Below are 21,703 nucleotides of genomic sequence, written 5' to 3'. Positions count from 1 at the left end.
ATATATATTAAAAGTATTGCATGCTCCATTATTTCAGCTAAAAGAATCTATATTTTGTCAACTTTATTTACAGCAATCATAAAATTCTTTACAAATTGGGAATTCTATTCCTTTTTTTTAAAAAAAAAAAACCTTGAGATTCAGTGAATGTGATTTACATTTACTTTGATATTTTTTTTTGGTAACTACATTTACTTTAATATATTATTTGATTTGTTATTTTTATCATAGAAACATAATCCAAATAAACCAAACCTATACGTATTTTGTCTCAGATTAAAAAGGCACTCAATTGTAGACTTGTTGGTAGAATGAATGTTATGCCAATTTAGGGGTGTTTGTGGTATGGTTTGGTTCGATTTTAAGAGAAAAAGTCATTTGATCCGAATATTTAATTTATATGCAGTACGATTTAGATTGGATGAACTTTTTTAAAAAATCTGATCCGATTCGATATGATTACAAGCGGTTTGGATCGGTTTGAATTTGCAGTTTTTTAAATAAAAAATTAAATACATATAATAAGTCTCAACATCAAATTTAAATAATCAACAATGACATAACAAATCTTAACAATATCTTAAAAAGCCAACGATAACATAACAATAGAAATAAAATTATATATTAGTTAAAATAAATAAATAAATAACATTTTGAATATAAAATATTTATTAAATAATAATAATATATAAATAATAGAAAAATGTATAACAAATTGAACATGTTATAAGTATAATCATAAATATAATAATAAAATAATAATATTATAGCATATTGTGCGATTTAGATTGGATTAGATCGATTTTTATCAATTTTTGGTTGAGATTAAATTGGATAAACGATTTAATTTAGATTGATTTAGATTTAGATTGGTTTAGATTTGAATACTCATATACGCCATGTTTAAGTAGATACTCTCAGTACAATTATTTTTATACAAAGTTATTATTTATTAATAAAAAATTATTAAATAATTAAATATCTTTGATTATATGAAATTAATAGTTAAAATTTTTAAATTATTTAACAACTATCAACTATCAATTTTACGTGAAAGTGTGCAGAGTATCATTTTCAAAACCCGGGACCAGATTCATCATTCATGTGGCCCTTGTTCTGCGCAAAATCTCATTCGTCCACGTGTATAATACCCCTCCACCACGCGCCAAAACCATCCATCGTCATCACCGCCCAACAAAACCATCACCACGTGTCGCGCGTGTGTCCTACTCTCCTAGTTTCAGCTACTACTCACTCCTTCAGCTCATTTCTTTTTCATGCCTTTCAATTCCCCCTCTCACGTTTCGAAACTATTTCAATTGTGTCTGCATCTTTATTACTAGCAAAGAAGAAAGAAGAGAGAAGAAAGAAGAAAGTATATCATAGCATCAACACCAACCACAACGTTCTCTAAAATGCATCAATGCAATCACAACCGTTGATTCTTCTTCTTTCAAAATCTTGATCTACTTTTTTCAGTCAACAACGACGACGGCGAGAACGTTATAAACGACGGCGTTTTAGGGGTTTGTGGTGAACGGAGACAATGGTGGAGACGTTGGAGGTGCAAAGCGACGAGCAGAGGTCGCTGCTGTCGCCGGACTCGAACAATGGCGACCGTTCATGGCGGTTGAACTTCGAAGGGTTTCAGATGTCGTCGCCGCACGCCGACAAGCAAGTGAAACCCTCACGTGGAATCCATGACTGCTACGGTGTTCTAGGTACAACACAAATTATAAAATCGAAATGGAAAAAAACAAAAGAGAAGGAACAAACGAAGAAATAAGATGAAGATAAATTGAGTAATGATTCTAATTAGTACCTTAATTTGTAAGTGATTCAAATTAGTACCTCACATCGGTACTTGTCAGATGCTAATTTGATCGGAACATTACTATTTTGAGGATGAATTTGAGGATTTACTAACAAATATAAAAAATTTTGCTATAACCTTTTTGGAATTTCTTTCGTTATTGGTTTTGTAGTATATTTTCTTGGAATATGCTTTTTGTTATGATATGGTGAGGTTAATTTATTTATTGTGAGTGGGAATCTGGAATTTGCTTTCTATGAATGGTTGTAGTTAATTGCGAGCTTGTGCTTCTAGAGTTTTTGCTGTTTCTGTGTGTACGAGAAGGATTTAAGCTCCCTGTTTTATATTCCTTTGTATTCTCTTTTGCTATATGAGTATACTGATACTATTTAGGGTTAGTTTTTCTCTTTCCGATGGTGGATTTCGTTCAAGGTGAAATTTCAGAGTTTGTCGTTGCATTTATGTTTGTTTGGCCTGGTTTGATAGTATTTATTGGAATTTTGTGTTTTGGCCTAAGGGTCTGGGACTCTGGGTATAAAGTGAAGGTCCTTGTGAAGAGTTGGGTGTTTTGGGGTTCTTTCCGTTTGCACAATAAGTTAGTAGTAGCTTTTGGTGATTGGATTGTACACTTTCATGCTCCATGTTTTTAACTTGAAGAAGTTGCATGAAATGAAACTGGTGTATTAGGTTTTGCATTTGGATTTTGGATCTTTTCCTTGTGTCTTTAAATGGAGTTTTGTTGCTTCTGTGATTCCTGCAGATTTATGGAAGGCTTTGCTTTTTAAGTTTACAATCTGTCTGCTTGTTTTCATATGACTTGCTTACTGTATTGTCTGGTTTATGGAGACTTTTTTCTTATTATTTTTGTGGTCCTTTAAATTAAGTTTATTTGTACTTGAGCTTTGAGTGTGCTACTGAATTTTCTTCATCCATGAATTCTTATGTGAGGATTTCTTTCTGAGAGGAGGTTAATTATATTTCTAACAAGTTCATTTTGAATGATGGTATCTGTATCGTACTCTTACCTACTGAAATTTGAAGTGATATTTCTAAAAGTATTCATTCCTCAGGGCAAGAAGATAACATTGCTGAGTACTATCAGCAACAGGTTGAAGTGCTAGAGGGCTTTAATGAAATGGATGCCTTGGCAGAACGTGGTTTTATTCCTGGGATGTCAAAGGTCTATATTTTATTCTGCTTTCTATGTTTCCAGCTGAGTTTTCCAAACAAATTGATGTCCATATAATCGACTAGAGTAAAAAGTGGTAATATAAATAAGCCACTATTGAAATATATTTTAACGTTCTAAATACATCAGTGCCTTTGGCTGAATATCCAATTTTGTGTACAGGAGGAGCAGGAAAAGCTAGCAAGAAGTGAGACGTTTGCCATCAGACTATCAAATGTAGCAAACATGGTTCTCTTTATTGCTAAAGTCTATGCATCAATCAGAAGTGGTTCCTTGGCCATCATTGCATCCACTTTGGACTCGCTTCTTGATCTCCTGTCTGGATTCATACTGTGGTTTACTGCATTTTCCATGCAAACACCGAACCCATATCAGTACCCTATAGGAAAAAAGAGAATGCAACCTTTGGTTAGTTCTCCTAATTTATATTCTTTTTGAGAATTTCTGAATATCAACTTATGTTCTTGCCTGTCATACAAAGAGTTGGTATTTTTCTGTTTCCCTATCTTCTTAGAGTTGGTATTTTTCTGTTTCCCTATCTTCTTGGCTTTTGTGATTTACTTTATAATTAAATCAGATATTGAGAAAGATTACTACGATATAGTTTGGTTCTGTTGTGTAATTGTGTAATGCGCACATATGTTCCATGGATAAAGCATAAAAGAAAATTTCATCGATAATTCTCTAACGGATAATCATGTTTTCATCTTGCCACTAAATATTGAATTCAAAACTGTTTGCAGGGGATTCTTGTTTTTGCCTCTGTTATGGCAACACTAGGATTGCAAATTATTTTGGAGTCAATGCGGACACTATTATCAGATGTAAGTTGATCATTGCTTATGAAGTTGACATACAAACGGATAACAATATATTGTGTTTCTCTAATCTAATCCATTGCATAATAACAACTCCAGGAAAATGCATTCAGCTTGACCAGAGAACAAGAGCAGTGGATTGTTGGTATTATGCTTTCAGTGACGTTGGTCAAATTCCTCCTAATGATTTATTGCCGCTCCTTTACTAATGAGATTGTCAAAGCCTATGCCCAAGATCACTTTTTTGATGTGATCACGAATGTCATTGGTCTCATTGCTGCACTTTTGGCAAATTATGTCGATGATTGGATGGATCCTGTTGGTGCTATTATTGTAAGTGAATATTCCCCCTTTGTTTAATGGTTTGAACTGTTATTTTGTTAGCCATAGAAAAGGACACACAAGTCTTCTGCCAAACTCTCCATGAATTTATGTTCAGTTCTGATTCATACCTAGGAGTAAGAGCTAATGAACCAAAATATACAAAAATGATATTTTTATTCCTCACATTCATTGATAACAGTGACCATCTCTGCATTAGCTTCTGCTGTTCTCCTGTATTTTTGCGATTTATTCCTTTTTATGGAAATCAATATCTTGTGCAAAAGGGACCTGGTTAGCGATTGCAACTGTCAAATTAGCCTCTTGTAATTTCTGTAGTCTCTCTTCCATGAATTATTGCATGTTATGATGGTTTGATGCATACAGCATACCTTTTATATCATACTCTAGACTTCTAAGATTTAAAGAAAAATCATTAGTCCTTTTGAGCAGTACCGTATTGTGATGGAAGCGATGTCATATTCTCACTATTTATGTTTACTTGCCAGCCTATATAAATAGCTTGTAACATATAACTTTCAATTGCCTTACTTATGGTTATGGCTGAATCTTCTACTACAGCTGGCTTTGTACACTATCCGCACATGGTCATTGACAGTGCTGGAAAATGTGAATTCCCTGGTTGGAAGATCAGCTGCACCAGAGTATCTTCAGAAACTAACATACCTCTGCTGGAACCACCACAAGGCCGTGCGGCACATTGACACTGTGCGTGCTTACACTTTTGGGTCTCACTATTTTGTTGAGGTTGATATTGTCCTGCCTTCTGATATGCCCTTGCAAGAGGCTCATGACATTGGGGAATCACTGCAAGAAAAGCTTGAGCTTTTGCCTGAGATTGAACGCGCCTTTGTTCATCTTGATTATGAGTACAGTCACAAACCTGAGCATGCCCAATCCCATTGATAGCAGCAATTAGGAAATGCAATGCCTTGCCATCAATTGTAAATGTGAACCATTTCACTTGGATTCAACTCTATTGCTAATCTTCCACATAACCCTGTCATGCATCATAAGTTCTTAAATCTCAACTTGGTAATATATGCCCCAAGTGTATGTCATGATAGGAAAATCATGCAGAGATCCTTGAACATCCCAGAGTACTATAGTAGCAGAAATAGAATCCTTGCTCTTCTACCTCTATTCAGGTACAGTATCACCCTTGTATTGTATCTCAATATAGGGTGCTGGTTAAAATGTGCAAATATAATGTTTTCCTTGGACCAGTTTCATGATTAAACTATAGGATGTGTTTTTTTCTAGTTCATGTTTTTGCCTTCCAATTTTCCGTGATTTCTATGTCTGGTAATTTTGTTGAAAAACAATACATGTGAGGGCTTTAACATCAAAGATAAATCTGGTAAGTTGCCAAATTAAAGATGAATTTCACGTGTAATATCAAGTGATTTGAATATTTAGATAACAATTAGATCAAACGGAGCTGGTTTTATCAACCGATGAAGTCAAGGCAGATAAAATATAATATTAATATGCCATGTGCGACACGTTCGACTTATGAAATTCAAAATAGATCCAACAAACAAGATATTTATTTAATTTCATGTCCTTTTACACTAAGCATCATTTTCTGTTTTTTGTTTTCTGAGAATGTTGGGGATAACATTTATTTAAGAGAAAACTGATGATTATGTAATAATAATAAAACTATCGTTGTAAAGAGAAACATTTTTTCTTTTACATATAGTATAATACGAAATTAAATTAAGACAAACAATGGGACACACTTAATATACTATATTTAAAACTAAAAGTTTATCTCAATTTTGCACGAACCATCTAATTTTGTGATTATACGACAATTTAGGTGTGTTATCCCTAACCATATGCAACCTGAGAATTCATAATATATATAATTACCTAGTCTTATTCGATCGCTTTGTGTTGATTTCAAAACATGAAAATGATACTACCACTTAAGTCAGAGAGAGTATTTAAAACATAAAAGGTTAATAATGTAAATAGAAAACTGCTTAGATAAGGTAACATACATCTACTGAGAATTTAGATCTTCAGTTGCGTGTTCAATAAAGACTTGTTAACCTATTTGTTAATTGTAATTAGTATGCGACTATTTCATAGCATGTATTGCGTAACACCTTAATATAAAATTCTAAAACATGCGTGATTCTATTTCATAAACCTTGACAATGAAAGAAAGAAAGAGTAATCACCATCTTTGTTCCATCTTTAGAATAATTTATTTAAAACTTATTATATATATTCAAGTGACATAATATTCCATCGTTTAATTTCAAGTGACATGATAACTAATAATCTAATAGTCTAATATAATGATTAATAACGATTAAACCATTATCTTTGAAAATGTTTGATATCAAATATTATTTTTGCCACCTCTAAGATACTATAATCCCATATATATATGTATGTATATTTTATCATTAGGCTGGTGGCTAACTCACTCGTATATATTTAAATAAGTATAAATGATTCAAATCTCGTAGTATGTATCCATGAAAAACGAAAATATTGATACATAGATTTTAATGTTCCATAAGCAATTATAGTAAAGTTGTCAAAAAATATAAATTAATATATAGCAAAATACATTAAATACAAGTGATGGTCCAATGCCTATTTTCATGACCTGATTATTACCTGACAAGTTAGGTGCATCATTGTGTAACTTTATAACCAAATTTTATTCCATTTTATTTTATAATTTTTGTTGTGAAAATACTATTTAAATTTTAATGAACCCCAATTAGTTTGATTTAAGTTAGTTGATACAAAATGAAGTTTTTAAGATATATTTGATCCAATCATAGTACAGAGTGAATACAAAAATTCAGTTATAAATTAATCTTTGTGTATAAAAATTATATTTGGCTTTTAAAAAAAAAGTCATTATATTGTTGTTATAAACAAGTTTGATTATTTGTCTATTATTAATTTGATTATTCTAATAATTATTATTTAATTAAAAAATATAAATTAATATATATAAATATATAATGCCTAATTTAATCACTTAACATATTGTATTAAGTATTTCTGTTAAGAAAATGAATATCAAGAGTTTAAATACAGTCTTATTACTGCTTTAGTGGATTCTTAATTAATTATTAATGAAAATATATTAAGTGATGAAAAGCAAGTTTCTTTAGATAATTAAATATTCCCATAAGTAGTCAATGACAATAGTTTTCACTATAAAAAGGTGAAATACTTAACAAAATAGAACTTTACAGCTATATTGATTAAGAGTAGTATAAAATTTAAAGATTAAAGAGTAGTATACAATTTTATAAGAAAGCTGATTAAGCCAAATCCATCATTAAAAAAAAAAAAAAACCTTGCTTGCAGTTGCAGGGTATCCAATAATATTTTTAGATCTTCCTGAAAAGACGTCTAGGTTCACCTCAATCATTCAAAGTTGAGCTACTTATTATAAATAATATAAAATTCACAGCTAATAATATAGCGACAAATGTCTTCATTGTTCATTATTTATGTACTTTTGTGAAAATATGATTGGCTTTCTATAGAATTAATTCAACCCACCAATACGGGCACATACATTATGGCCATCATTTCAATTTTCCCCATAGATCATATGGCATATCGAATCATGAATAACTAATAATGAAATCCTATAAGAAATTATTAATTTCATCATAGAGTAAATGATATTTTGTCCTTTTATGAGGGGAAGATTCATTTTTTTTCCACCTCACTATTCGATTCATAAATTGGAGCTTAAGCCATTTGACTAATAAACCATCAAAGAATAAACAAGTGAAGATTTGGTTTCCCACGTTTCTTCTTTCTTCCCTCCACCAATAATTATTCATAGGAAGAATATTATACGATTATTAAAACATTTTACATTATTAATATATTAAAATTAAACTATATATATATATATATATATATCAACTAATTTTTTTTTAATGTGACACACTAGCACTTAAATTTAATAATACATGATTTTTCATATATTTTTTGGTTTAATAGACTAAAAATTAATATTTATTTAATCAGACAAATCAATTGACTAATTTGACCAAACAAAATTGCATATTAGAACACTAAATATGAGCTCTATAAAAATATCTAAGAAATAGTAATATAATTTACAAAAATAAGAGTAAAATCCGCATTTGTTTAACTGTTAAAATTTCTACAGGAGAAATTGACTAAAAGCTTTTCACATGACATCACTTAGATTATTTCTCAATCAACTTTCCTTATTCGTCGTCGTCATTATTATTATTATTATTATTATTATTATTATTATTATTATTATTATTATATAAAAGATTTTTGTGTCCCATCTTACCCTTCAGTTCTTCTGATTTGTGTCTCATTCAGTTTTTCTTTTCCCTTTTAATTCTCCATCACTACCTATGCCTATGCGCCACAACCACTAGTTAGTTATACTTTCAAACTTTCAACTTCGAAACTCATTCCCACGCGCCACACGCGCCACGCACGCGCATGCTCTGAAATACCATCACCGAAATGCGCCGGCGCTGCGCATGGAGATAACCTACGCATCCCCCAGCTTCGCCGACCTCTCTTCCGCCTCCATGACGTCGCCGGCGACCAACACTACCTCCGCCGCCACCGGAACAGCCACATCCCGTCCGGTCAGGATCATCCCCCTTCAGCACCCGAACATTACGAGGACGTCTTCTTCTTCGTCTTCCTCGTCGCCGCCGCCGTTTCCGTTCTCTCGGTGGGCGATGAAGCTCCGGCGAATGACGTGGATCGAGTGGATCGAGTTCTTCCTACCTTGCATGCGATGGATTCGCACTTACAAATGGCGCGAGTACTTCCAGACCGATCTCATGGCCGGCATCACCGTCGGCGTCATGCTCGTTCCTCAGGTAACTCATGCTTTTTTCGTTGCCGAGAAAAAACGGAGGAAAATTTGAATGAGTTCTTATTTGAATTGCTAAGTTGAGTTCGTGTTTGGTAAATGATTAGTTGTTAATAGATAATAGTTTCTTTCTTAATCTGTGATTTCATTATAAGCTGTTTTTAACTAAGCTGCTTATTGCTCGTTCGTTCGTTCATGCAGTCGATGTCTTATGCAAAATTAGCAGGACTGCAACCGATATATGGACTTTGTAAGATTGCTCATCTCTGCTATGATGTTGAACGATTAATGAAGTTTTTCGATTATGCATGTAACGTAGTTAAGCATAGCTTCATGAATTTCTAAATTTTACTCATCTCTCTCTCTCTCTGTTTTTGAGTGATTGTATGGGGGAAAAGGTGATAGAGGCCAATGGCAATGTTTTCTTTACTGGAAGAACTAAAATAGTAGATGAGAAAGAAAAAAAGATGAGCAAATTGATACAAAATTATGAATGAGTTTTTCCAACTTAGACAAAACCAATAGAACTCTCAAGTTGTTGACATTGTTTGATTTAGATTCAAAAATAGTTTTCTTTTCTTTTTTTCTTTTATCAAATCATCTATGCACAAAATAAATATATACCGTGTCTTCCAAGCATCTCCCAGAGTTTGATTCTTACGAATCAAGTGTTGTTCATACCATGCTGATCTTAAAACATGCTATACTTTTGCTTTCATTACTTTTGTAGCTTGCATTAGTTGTGTGTCATATATTCTTGTTGCTTATATCCTGAAGTTCTATGTAATATTTTGTTATTAATGTTATCTTTGCAAGGAAAGACTCTGGGTTTGTTCCCCTATTAGTGTATGGGCTATTTGGTTCTTCTCGCCAGCTTGCAGTTGGTCCAGTCGCATTGGTTTCTCTCTTATGCTCCAATGTGCTAAGTAGCATAACTGATCCATCCAGTGAATTATACACAGAACTGGCAATACTATTGGCTCTTATGGTTGGGATAATGGAATGCATAATGGGAATCTTGAGGTATTTTTGTCATTCTCATTTTGTGAATATAGGTTTAGTATTTTACCAAGGCTATGGATACATGCATGGGCATTTCCTTAAACGTTGTTTCTCCCTTTATGTACTGGTATCTGAATATCTGATAATTTAACCAAATATATAGTTGTACTTTATTTTCACCATGCGTGATAAATTGATCAAATAATTATTTTGATACAATGCCTTTGAATCGATATAGGGTTGTGTTAGGCTTGTGACATTGTCCTAATGTATGGACACGATGTAATGACGTCTTTGGATTCATTTGGAATATGGCTTTATTACAATTAAGGTTAAGGACGATAAACGTGCTTGTATAAATTGTCATGATGATTCTAACGGATTAATTGAAATATGAGTACCGTAACCAAGAGGAGGGATGGGACTCTTATGGCACCTGTTATACTTCAAACAAACAATTGAGCATCAACCAAGTTTTTTCTTATGAAAAGGATTTTAAGATACTTCTCTTTTGGTTGTTTCAGGCTGGGGTGGTTGATTCGTTTCATTAGCCATTCAGTGATATCTGGGTTTACAACTTCTTCAGCTATCATCATTGGTTTATCTCAAGCAAAATACTTCTTGGGATACGATGTAGTCAATAGTAGCAAAATCATACCCCTGGTTGAGAGTATAATAGCTGGAGCACATAAGGTATGCATTACCGTCCTTGCGTTGCTTGGTTAACTTGAACTAGAATCAGTGCATGTATGACTTTCTAGTGAATTTTCAAGTAAATAAGTTGTTGTTCATATAACTATCATGGAAAATTGTTCCTTCTGCATTTCTTTATTAACCGAGGAGGTTTTCCCTTTTGTAGTTTAAATGGCAGCCTTTTGTGATGGGGTCAATTATGCTTGCAATACTACTTACCATGAAACACCTGGTATGTACATGTCCGGTATTTGCTAAAATGTTTACCTTTTCGTGTCAGCTCCTATTCATTGTGTTGTCATTATACATTCAGGGAAAATCGAGGAAGCAGCTAAGATTTTTAAGAGCCGCAGGTCCCCTCACTGCAGTTGTTCTGGGAACTATCTTTGCGAAAATATTTCATCCATCATCAATTTCTCTGGTGAGTACCTAAAAAGATGTGACAAACTATTGGCCTTGCAATGCACTGGTCATATTAATACTCAAACATTTGACTCTCATGGTTCTACAATGCTCAAGAAACTTATTGTATACTTCCATGTCCTCTGATTATTACCCTAAATTACTATCATAAATGAGAAAAACGTGCTTTGTTATTTGTACAGATAATTGATTTTTGTATTATACGTGACTGTAGTATTCAGAGTTTTGGACTTTGGGTTATTCTCTTTGAAATAATTTATAAATGTTCCGCTGTAAATGAGAGCTATTGATACATGAAGCTGATCAAATCCAATGTAACAAACTGATTAATATTGTACTGACTTTTGACTAGGTGGGAGATATACCTCAGGGCCTTCCGACATTTTCTGTTCCTAAAGCTTTCGGGTATGCAGAATCTTTAATTCCAACTGCTGCTCTTATAACTGGTGTGGCGATATTGGTAAGATCTCCTTTTTTCTTTCATTGGGTTTTTCTATTTGAGCTTAATTAAAATAGTAGCTTGGCAGTTTGTTCTAGAATCACATAAATTTCCAAACAGGAATCTGTGGGTATTGCCAAGGCATTAGCAGCTAAAAATGGGTACGAGTTGGACTCAAATCAAGAGGTATATCTCTTTCCAAAGCATTTACAATGCCTGTTTGTTGCAGTTGTATAGAAGTATCTCTAGCTAGTTATCCGTCCTGAGATACGGGATGGATATTGCTAGTAAAACTCATAGCAATTATTGGGTTGGATACTTTTGGTTTTTTCTTTTATTTCATGTTTATGCAATAATCCAGTTTGTATTTAATTTGTTTCTGGTTTCCTGGATAGTTGGTTGGCCTTGGTGTTTCGAATGTTCTTGGCTCATTCTTTTCAGCATACCCTACTACAGGTGAGACTTCTGTGCGACTCTGAAAATATTTGGCTTTCTGCCATACGAAAGCATCAATTGATTTCGGAATTATGACCTAACTAGCTCAAAAAATATATTGAAACAATTTTCATTTATTCTGAATGAGTAATACAGGTTCATTTTCAAGGTCAGCTGTTAACAATGAAAGCGGTGCCAAATCTGGAGTATCTGGGATTGTTTCTGGAATTATAGTGACCTGTGCACTTTTATTCTTTACTCCATTGTTTGAGTACATACCTCAGGTTTGTTTTCATGTCTTTTATAGACCATATGCTGTGGTTGAAAAGGTTTTTCTTGCAGTTATCTGTTTCAGACTAAATAGCATTAAAATTTGAGAAATTATTTAACTTTATCTTCCTTTCTATTGAATTTAAACTTCTTTCTCAATATGCATTTTCAGTACTGAGTTAGTGCTTACTATGAATTTTATTGTCCCAAAAATCCAGTGTGGTCTTGCTGCTATTGTTGTCTCTGCTGTGATAGGTCTGGTAAGAATTCCTCCTTTCTACTAATGAATTAATTTCATGTTCAATTTCTGTGGATAGTTAGAAGTGATATATTTACTTAGTTCTGGAGGAAAAAAAAACCTAAGGAAGAAGTAATGTTAGTACTTTTATGTAGTGGAAAATCGGAAAACGTAATTAGAGTTTACTTCTATCTTTGTTCTCACTGCTATGAGATATTGTTTGATCATTTTATTCTAGCTTGGATATGATGAAAAATCAGCTAGTAATTTTTATACGTTAAATGTCTTCTTTTCTATCTCATCTAATTTTTAAAATTTGTTGATTCGAGAGATTATCTTTTGTAGCAGCTAAATCATTTATTGTCATGCTCATCTAAACTCAATTGTGAATGTTTTGTAGGCTATCGCTTTTTCCACATCTCAGTATTTACTTTATGATTCTTTCAGGTAGATTATGATGAGGCCATCTTTTTGTGGCGTGTAGATAAAAAGGATTTTCTTCTTTGGACCATTACTAGCATTACAACGTTGTTCTTTGGTATTGAAGTTGGTGTACTTGTTGGGGTGAGTACAAGGTGAACTAAAAATGCATATTCATTATGGAGTAGTCTTTATTTGGTCAGGCATATTCTTTATGGAATAGACTTTTTATTGGATAGAACCCTTCTTGTTTCACTCGGAGATGATGGATAAGCCATTTCTTAGGGTGTTGATCTCATTCCAATGGAACTATGTAAGATGATTTCTTTGTATTTGTATTTGATCGGATACGGGTTCGCACACATAATAAATTGACACCCTAAAGCCTGAACATTGTCATCTTGATTTCACCCTTCAAAGGTAACCTAATCAATGGAGATGTAAACATGAAAAGTCCATGTCCATTCTCAACTTGAGAGGATGTTTATTTTTAGTAGTCTTGCAAAATTAGTTGCATTCTCTATATTCTAAGCTAATCATTTTTTCTGACTAAATAAAGGTTTTGAAATTGTAGGTTGGTGTCTCACTTGCCTTTGTCATTCATGAGTCAGCAAATCCACATATTGGTAAGTTGATTGGTCTAGTAATAGTCTTTAGACTCTTTAGATTATTCTTGTCTTATCTTGTGAAAAACACTCTAGTATTGCTGACATTATTATTTTGCTGTGAGCTGCAGCTGTTTTGGGTCGTTTGCCAGGGACAACTGTTTATAGAAATGTTAAACAGTATCCTGAAGCATATACATACAACGGAATTGTAATAGTTCGTATTGATGCTCCTATTTATTTTGCAAACACAAGTTATATAAAGGACAGGTAAGAAACCATTTGTAGTTGGAGTTTCTTTCTAATCGAGTGCTTTAATTCAATTAGTGTTCTCCATCAGGTTGCGGGAATATGAAATCGATTTTGTTAATTCTACAAGCCGCTGCCCCGAGGTTGAAAGAATTTACTTTGTGATTCTAGAGATGGCACGTAAGTCTTGCCTTTTTTCACAAATTAGGATACTGCATACGCCGAATCTCAATTCCACATTTCTGGGCATGATTATGAAATAAAATTCTGGACATGCTCTGATTTGCTTCCTTGACACTATAATTTTTCCTTTTTCAGTTTTGTATTGTCTTTGATGTTCTGATTAATGATCATTGAAAGTACTTTCCTAGTTAAGAAACACCTAAAAAATTTTCACATGGACTTGTGATGATTGCAGCTGTGACCTATATAGACTCTAGTGCTGTTCAGGCTCTGAAAGACTTGTATCAGGAGTACAAATTACGGGGCATCCAGGTACAACGAAATTTCATTTACACTTCAATTCGAATGTTCGAAATTCTTCCCAAGTATCATTACCACCAACGAAATTGGGTCTTGTTACTTGCAGATTGCAATATCAAATCCAAGCCCAGAGGTTCTTCTTACCTTGTCTAGGTCTGGGGTGGTGGATCTGATCGGCAAAGAGTGGTACTTTGTGAGGGTACATGATGCTGTTCAAGTTTGCTTGCAGCGTGTTCAAAACCTTAAAGGAGTATCCAACGGTTCATCAAGAGCACCCACTCTTTCAGAAGACAAACCAAGCTTGTTTGAGCGATTACTAAAACAGAGAGGAGAAAACTTGTCAATTACCGACTTGGAGTCTGGTAATGGCAGACCTCCACCCTCCAATAATGACAAAGCATCCCATTTGGAACCGTTGTTACCAAAACAACAGTGAAGTTTTCTTTCTAGGTTTAGTGTAAAAAAAATGTATTTGCCATTATTTTGAATTGTATGATTGTTGTAAAATGTACTGAATAAACTTTCAAGCAATAATTTTTTTGTGAAACTCTCACTTTATGTTATGCGTTTTGGATTGTGTATATTCAAACATTGTCTTGCGTTAAAAAAGAAATGCATTTCAAACAAAACTAACTTCTCAGTTCATTAAATTGTCTCCATCACAACTCACAAGGTCTTGATTATCAACCCTAATCACTATTACAATTACCAGTGACTGGCGACACATAACAAATACGCATAGGACCAATACAACAACCTATGTCCCTAATTCATTCTTATAACCAAGCTTCTGTCACTCTGTCATAACAGGTTTGTTCTCACTGGCTTTCGGTCTTTGCTCTTTTGGCTTCTGCTCCTCTGTTTTCCTGAAATACAAGAAGAGTTCTTATTATTAGTCTAAACACAACAATCAAAAGCCATTCAGAAAAATGAGCAAAACAAAAGTTCATATATCAAGTAGATTAAATTTTTCAGCATTTAACCAGAGTAACAAGAACCTATACCGATGACCAACAACACTTGATGAAATAAGGCTTGTTTTTCGTGATATATATTATCACTCTAATAAAATATATCCAACATCACTAAATAAATTGCTTTTTAACAGAATATATCACTTTAAGAATATTCAAAGCAACTCCTGCATAATTCAAACACCATAAGCACCAAGCTGAGGTTAAGTGCTACAAAGCTTGAGCTGGAAATGTGTGTATTCTTTAATCCTACTTCTTTTTTTTTTCTTTTAGAATTTTCCATACACAGAAATAAAAAATCAACAAAGTATGAGTTAATCTGCTGATAAAATTACATAATAATAGCATTACATAATTCACAAGAATAAAAACAGCATATGTTTTATCCAAAACTTTCCATTTAGCATAAACAACACTCTTCACAAAAATTTCTCAATATAAACGCACTAAAGGATTGAAATTTCACAATAAAAAAAAGGTATGCTCAAAATCATAGTACATATTCTGTTTCTACAGAACATATCATGAACCCTAAGTCCCTAATTACACAATTTAGCAAAAAACGTCGAACGAATCATTGAGAGAGAGAGAGAGAGAATAAAAACCTCTTATCGGAGGAGCCTCCCTTCTGGCTAAGGAAGGAGCCTTCCTTCAAAAAGCAATTTATACTTTAGAGAAGACGAGAACGATAAAATCATCTCCAATTGGGCCGTATTTGGGCCTAGTCCAGTCCATAGTTAAGCCCATAATAGGACCCGACAAGAGCCACAACAAACAATTATTACTAAACTAGACAACTAGTAGTACTTGTAAGTTGTAAGTTGTAAGTTGTAAGTTGTAAGTTGTAAGTTGTAAGTTATAAGCAAGCATATATGAGCTAAACAAATTAAGCTGCAACGTAGAATCTCTGGGATTTAAACACCCACAAACAGCATAAAATGAATAGAAGTCCTTTAATCTCTGAAAAACACATGATTTATGCAAAGATGGAGTGAGTTTGAACATACAATTAGCTATGTTATAGTGTGGTATCACTTTGTTTATTTTGTCCTACATCGACGGATAAAACTTTGGAAGCAAAGGAAGAGGTGTATAAATTGAAGAGAAGGAGCAGCGGTGAAAGGTGCCTTAAACTAATGAGTAAGGAAAACAAAGCAAGTGGTGGGAGCCGCTTGCAGCGCTGAACCAAAAAGGCGCAAGAATTTATGGAGGGGTTATAGGCTGGCCAGGTGTGGACGCTGCTTACTTTGCAGGACCCACTTGTGCGGGCCTCCCAAGCCCAAGCCCCCTAATTCAGTTTCAAAACTTCACATTTATAAACTCTCGATTGAGTGTTTGCTCAACCAAAAAAAAAGTCTTGAACTATTGTTCTAGTCACTTGTGAGTTGTGACAAATCCAATAACAATGTTTCATAGGTGTCACTGATTCAAATTTCAATAAACTCAAAAGCAATACTTCACTGTTTTGAGTATGTTCCCTCCATAAGCTTTTATTTGAATCACCAATTTTATTTGATTTTGGATTTCTCATTGGTCTTTTGACTTTTGAGGTATACTGCTCATCAAACTAATAACATCATTTATGTTTGTGTAGTATACTCAATTATTCACTTCCTAGCCAAAAAGTTTGCTATCGTTGCTTCTAAATTTGCAACTACTGACAAAACTCTTTTGTCTATCAACCATATATACGAGTATGTGAGATCTACCAATAAATTATCCAAGATGCTCTCAAAAAAAGATTGGAAAAGTATAGGGTACTAACATATTATCTGCCAACTTCTGTGTTTCATGGAAGTGTGTTCGTAGATGTGTCTAGTAATTAATATATTTTAAATACATATATAAAGAGACACATCCAGAAAATATATCTATAAAGACATTTTTATTAAACACACAGTTATAAAAAAGACATTTTTATTAGACACATCTACGAACACACTTCCATAAAACACAATTATAAATAAGAGTTGGCAGAAGTTGGCAGATATATTGTTGGTAACGTAGCGGAACCGAAAAAGATTTAAGCGCTAACAAAAATATTTTTAAAAGATCAAAACAATAAAAACTCAAAAAATAAAAAAGGCAAAATAACAAAAAAAAAATACTACTTGTAGCAAATGACTTATGTATTTAATTCAAATTTTATAAAAGTATTTGGAAACTATTTAAAAAATAAATACAAAAAACTTAAACAAAATTTAATTTCTAGATCTCTTTTTCATTTTCTTAAAACTTTTTCTACCATTGTACAAAAAAAAAAAAGAAGAAAATCACAAAAAAGATATCCACTTGGCATGACATCATAAAATTACTAAATTTTAAAAATATAAAATATTGTATCAAAATCTCATTTTCGAGTCTCTTTTTTAGAATATAAATTTAATATTTAATTTTTATTACATTTTAAATTTTTTTAGATATTTTTCATTTTAATCTTTCAAAAATATTTGTTAGTCTCAAAATCTTTGGAGGCAGTCTTGTAATTTACTTGAGACCTATTGAAAATGTATAGGAATCATACTCATCTAAGAGAGATGTTAGTTGTCTAAGAGTAGTTATAACTTATAACATTGTTGTATTTTTAATCTACTTACTTAACTGAGATTTAAAATAATGATAGTCTAGGAGTAGCTGATATAGCATTTTTGTATTTTAAATTGTACATTTATTGATATGTTTAATTTTGTATATAATTATAGCTAACACATAGGTATGGGAATATTTATGATTTATTTATTATTCTTCATTTTAATATATAATGTTTCAAGATATTTGCTGTTGTATTATTTGTATAATATTAAGAGAATCTAAAATGAACGGGCTATATTAAACTCTATTTTACCTGAAAATGAAACATCATATTCTTCGATTATCAACAAGACACTCAAAGTTGCTCAGAATTTTAATTGTGACAATAAATTTATGTATGATTTTTCATACTACCCTATTCAAACTTTTATTTTTATTAAAAAACTATAAATATTGTTAGAAGTGATAAAATTTTTAAACTAACTAAAGCTTATTATAAACTATATATTTACATTACTTAACTCCAAATAAAAATTTTTCATAAATATAATGAATTTAATTTTGTTGCACTGTCAGTACGAAGTAATTTTATACGTGTATTTAATTATATAATGTCACGCCAGTAAACATAACTACCTTTTACATTGACTGCGTGAATAGTTATCGAAAAAACAGATGTAATAACACGAATATGTAAAGGAGACCACTTCGATAAAGAAACTTCAAATATCTTTTTTTAAAGACGTTTACACGTGTCATGATATTATTGGATATTTTTATTAAATCGGTTAATAATTTATTTTTTAATAAATCAGAACAAAATCGGTTTATTATAACAACAACAATAAATTCAATTGTTCACATTATAATTATTAGACCCGATTTGATTCGATCGATTTATACAATCTAAATTGAATCATATTTAAATTTTTTATAAAAAGACAAATATATTCCTGATTTTTGTTTAAAAAAAATCATAATCCAGTGGATTATGTAAATTGATCGGTTCAACCGAATTTGATAACAATTGAGTTTATTGTTATTGTTATAAAAAAATCAATTTTATTTTAGTTTGCTAAAAAATTTAAAAATAACCGATTCATTAATGCGTCCAATATTAATACAACACATAAGTGTTTTTACAACAAAAATATTTTTATAAAAGCATCCTCCATATATAAAACGTTTTACACTATCATGTATCAAAATCAAACTCGAATATAATTTGAGAACTAATGAACCAAATGTGATGATATTGACCTATGCCTGAACACAACGGGAAATAAAAGCATGGGCAAAAATTGGATGGTGGCAAAGAAAACCATAGGTTTTGTAGAATGATGAAAACTTAGTTGTTTCTACATGGATCCATCACCCATGCATTAAGCTCATGATGATGTGTTAACCAGAAATCCCTAATGTTGTTTCAATGTTTGTCTTTTTAGGGAAAATATGTGTGGGGATGTCCCACAAATCACGTGGAGGGGTGGGTCCATGCACAAGACATACAAAGAATTGGTCATTTACAATCTCCTCTAATCCCCTCTCAACCAATTATCATTTATCTTTCACGTGGGACACTTTGTCCCACCTTTCATTTTTCCCTTTATATAATGTTCTACCTCTTCTTTCATTTTCTTTCATAATTATTTAGCATAAGATCTCAACAATACAATAAACTACTTGCATTGCATATCATCATCATCATCATCATCATCTCTTTAATTTGATCATTCTTCACTATTTCCTTCACTACTATTTAGCAACTATATATTATTGGATCATATCATGGGAGATTCTTCTTCTTCTTCATCTGCATCATACATTCATATGGTTAGTTTAATCATATATACATGTATGTATATTAATTTTGGTAGTGTTGATGATCATCATATATATCATCATGGCTATGTTGTTGGTTTTAGTTAGTTTAAGAATTCTCTTTGTTGTAAATTTTAATATGTTATAGTTTTTTTTTTACAATTTTTTTCTTATATATTAATTATAAAAGAAAAGTTCATATCTATGTTACCATTTTAATTATTAGTTTTTTTTTGTGAAAATGAAATTAGGTGCAGCACTTGATTGAGAAGTGTTTGATCTTTCACATGACAAAGGAGGAATGCATGGAAGCTCTCTCTAAGCATGCAAACATTAAGCCTGTCATAACTTCCACAGGTATATAAATATACATCAATATTTGGTAACTAAAATAAATTAGCCAAAATAATTAAAATTTATCTTATTTAGTATTTATTAATATATGTTAAATAAGACAAATTCTAACTATTTTTTTTCTCTCTAATATTACTGGTAAATATATATGTTCTTTATCACTAGCTTTGATACCTATTTTTTGTTCTTATATTATATATGTGTTGTTAGTTATTAAACATAACAAATTAATTAAACCACATGTATATAGAAGTAAAGAGCATATATACACAATAAATGTAAGATACAAATCCATGGCTTAATTAGCTTGCAAAGTTGATGAAGACATAAATTAAATTAAAGGTTGAATTTCACATACACCTAGTTATTATATATATCTATGACTACTCATGATGACAATTTGTGTAACTATTTTTAGGATGTATAATAATTCATTTTAAATTTGACTTTCATTTAAGAATGTAATCTTTTAAGCTAAGATTAACATGTTTAATTTATTCTTATGCTTCAAGTCTAAAAGGATTATACTGTAATTAATTAAGAAGCATGTTAACTAATTAAAAAATATATAACTAGTGAGTTTAAAGCCTTTATTTGTTATTAATCATTATCATCAACTTTCTTGTGTGTTAAATTTATCCCTCATGTTGTTAATAATTAAAGGTGCATAATAATATAATTAGAATTCAATTCCATCCCCTACTCATATACATGTTCCACATACTCAAAATTATACATATAGCATGCATCATGCATGTATGCATAAGTTGAATAGATATATAATAGTCACATAATAAATTTTTATATATTGAACAATGAATGTCTATTAATTAATTAATTAATTAATTAATTAAACACACATATTTTTAATAATATTAAAAAAATAAAAAATACCATTTAAATTTATTTTATTTAATATTTATTAATTTTAATAATAATTAAAAAAAGTTAAATAAAATAAATTTTAACAATTATTTTTTGTTATAAAATATTTTGGTATATTTATACATGCAGTATGGAATGAGTTGGAGAAAGAGAACAAGGAATTTTTTGAGGCATATAGTGAGTCTAAGAGGAAAAACGAGCGAATGTCCGAGGAAGAGACAAACCAAATGATACAGAAGATGATCTCCGATTCCTCTTCTTCTTCTAAAGGTTCTACCAACAACTAATATAATTATTAATAATCACATTATTCCCATTTTTATTATTGAAAACGATTTCTCACACCTTTGTGTTCAGTTCCTCATCATCAAATTCCCTTGGCTTGTAATGTAACCAACCAAAACAACATAGCTTCTTTCTCTATCTTTAGTAGTGTATGTTTGTGTTATTCCTCTTTTGTTACATTACTATTATTGCATGTGTATTGTGGTCCCTTTTTTCTATATATGCAATATTAATTACATTATGCTTATTATGTATGTATATAATATTGTTGCAATGTTTTACTAATCTATGATATATGATATGATAATTACTAATAAAGTATTAATTTGGTGGCTGGTAGCTGGGCTTTATTCATTCTGATCCTTTAATTTTGTATTGACAATAAGTCAATTATCTCTTTATTTTAAATACTTTTAAGTCGATATAAATTTTTGTAGTTATCGTATTCTCACCGAAGAATTTATTTTTTGTTTATTTTTTTTTGAATTTCTTTTACTGAATTTTTTTTCTTTTTGGTAACAAATATGAGCTTTGAATTGGATTTTTAGGTGGTAGAAGTTTTAATA

General features: G+C 31.5%; 4 protein-coding genes and 1 non-coding gene across 6 annotated transcripts; 4 read left to right on the top strand and 1 right to left on the bottom strand.

Moving 5' to 3' along the window:
• The first annotated feature begins 1,309 nt into the window (after positions 1-1,309).
• Positions 1,310-5,429, top strand: LOC107486418 (metal tolerance protein 11). Of its 2 annotated transcripts, none has more exons than XM_016106951.3 (6): positions 1,310-1,721; positions 2,884-2,993; positions 3,165-3,410; positions 3,746-3,826; positions 3,920-4,153; positions 4,724-5,429. In XM_016106951.3, the coding sequence occupies exons 1-6, from the start codon at positions 1,547-1,549 to the stop codon at positions 5,066-5,068; spliced, it is 1,191 nt and encodes a 396-aa protein (XP_015962437.1). In that variant the 5' UTR covers positions 1,310-1,546; the 3' UTR covers positions 5,069-5,429. The 2 variants fall into 2 exon arrangements, with proteins under 2 accessions (XP_015962437.1, XP_015962438.1); XM_016106952.3 differs by lacking the exon at positions 1,310-1,721 and adding an exon at positions 2,036-2,245.
• Positions 5,430-8,516: 3,087 nt separating this feature from the next.
• Positions 8,517-14,833, top strand: LOC107486419 (probable sulfate transporter 4.2). The gene is made up of 17 exons (XM_016106953.3): positions 8,517-9,036; positions 9,231-9,279; positions 9,851-10,052; positions 10,556-10,724; positions 10,891-10,956; positions 11,038-11,145; positions 11,500-11,607; positions 11,707-11,772; positions 11,982-12,042; positions 12,178-12,305; positions 12,510-12,551; positions 12,977-13,093; positions 13,524-13,575; positions 13,686-13,824; positions 13,895-13,983; positions 14,222-14,298; positions 14,393-14,833. Exons 1-17 carry the CDS (start codon positions 8,686-8,688, stop codon positions 14,720-14,722), a joined length of 2,154 nt encoding a protein of 717 aa, XP_015962439.1. The 5' UTR covers positions 8,517-8,685; the 3' UTR covers positions 14,723-14,833.
• Positions 14,834-14,903: 70 nt separating this feature from the next.
• LOC127746728 (wound-induced basic protein) lies at positions 14,904-16,130 on the bottom strand. The gene is made up of 3 exons (XM_052260753.1): positions 16,068-16,130; positions 15,866-15,909; positions 14,904-15,152 (listed from the first exon to the last, which is right to left on the bottom strand). The coding sequence occupies exons 1-3, from the start codon at positions 16,128-16,130 to the stop codon at positions 15,080-15,082; spliced, it is 180 nt and encodes a 59-aa protein (XP_052116713.1). The 3' UTR covers positions 14,904-15,079.
• A 253-nt stretch (positions 16,131-16,383) lies between these two features.
• LOC127747132 (U12 minor spliceosomal RNA) lies at positions 16,384-16,535 on the top strand. The gene has a single exon (XR_008008936.1). It is a non-coding gene; the product is annotated as a U12 minor spliceosomal RNA (small nuclear RNA).
• Positions 16,536-19,434: 2,899 nt separating this feature from the next.
• LOC107486421 (uncharacterized) lies at positions 19,435-21,357 on the top strand. Its single transcript, XM_016106956.3, has 3 exons — positions 19,435-19,625; positions 19,865-19,970; positions 20,982-21,357. The coding sequence occupies exons 1-3, from the start codon at positions 19,581-19,583 to the stop codon at positions 21,137-21,139; spliced, it is 309 nt and encodes a 102-aa protein (XP_015962442.1). The 5' UTR covers positions 19,435-19,580; the 3' UTR covers positions 21,140-21,357.
• Positions 21,358-21,703: the final 346 nt, after the last annotated feature.

This window comes from Arachis duranensis, chromosome 4 (assembly GCF_000817695.3).
Source record: "Arachis duranensis cultivar V14167 chromosome 4, aradu.V14167.gnm2.J7QH, whole genome shotgun sequence".
NCBI lineage: Eukaryota > Viridiplantae > Streptophyta > Magnoliopsida > Fabales > Fabaceae > Arachis > Arachis duranensis.
The sequence above is the reverse complement of the archived record's forward strand: the minus strand, read 5'-3'. Positions and strand labels throughout refer to the sequence as shown.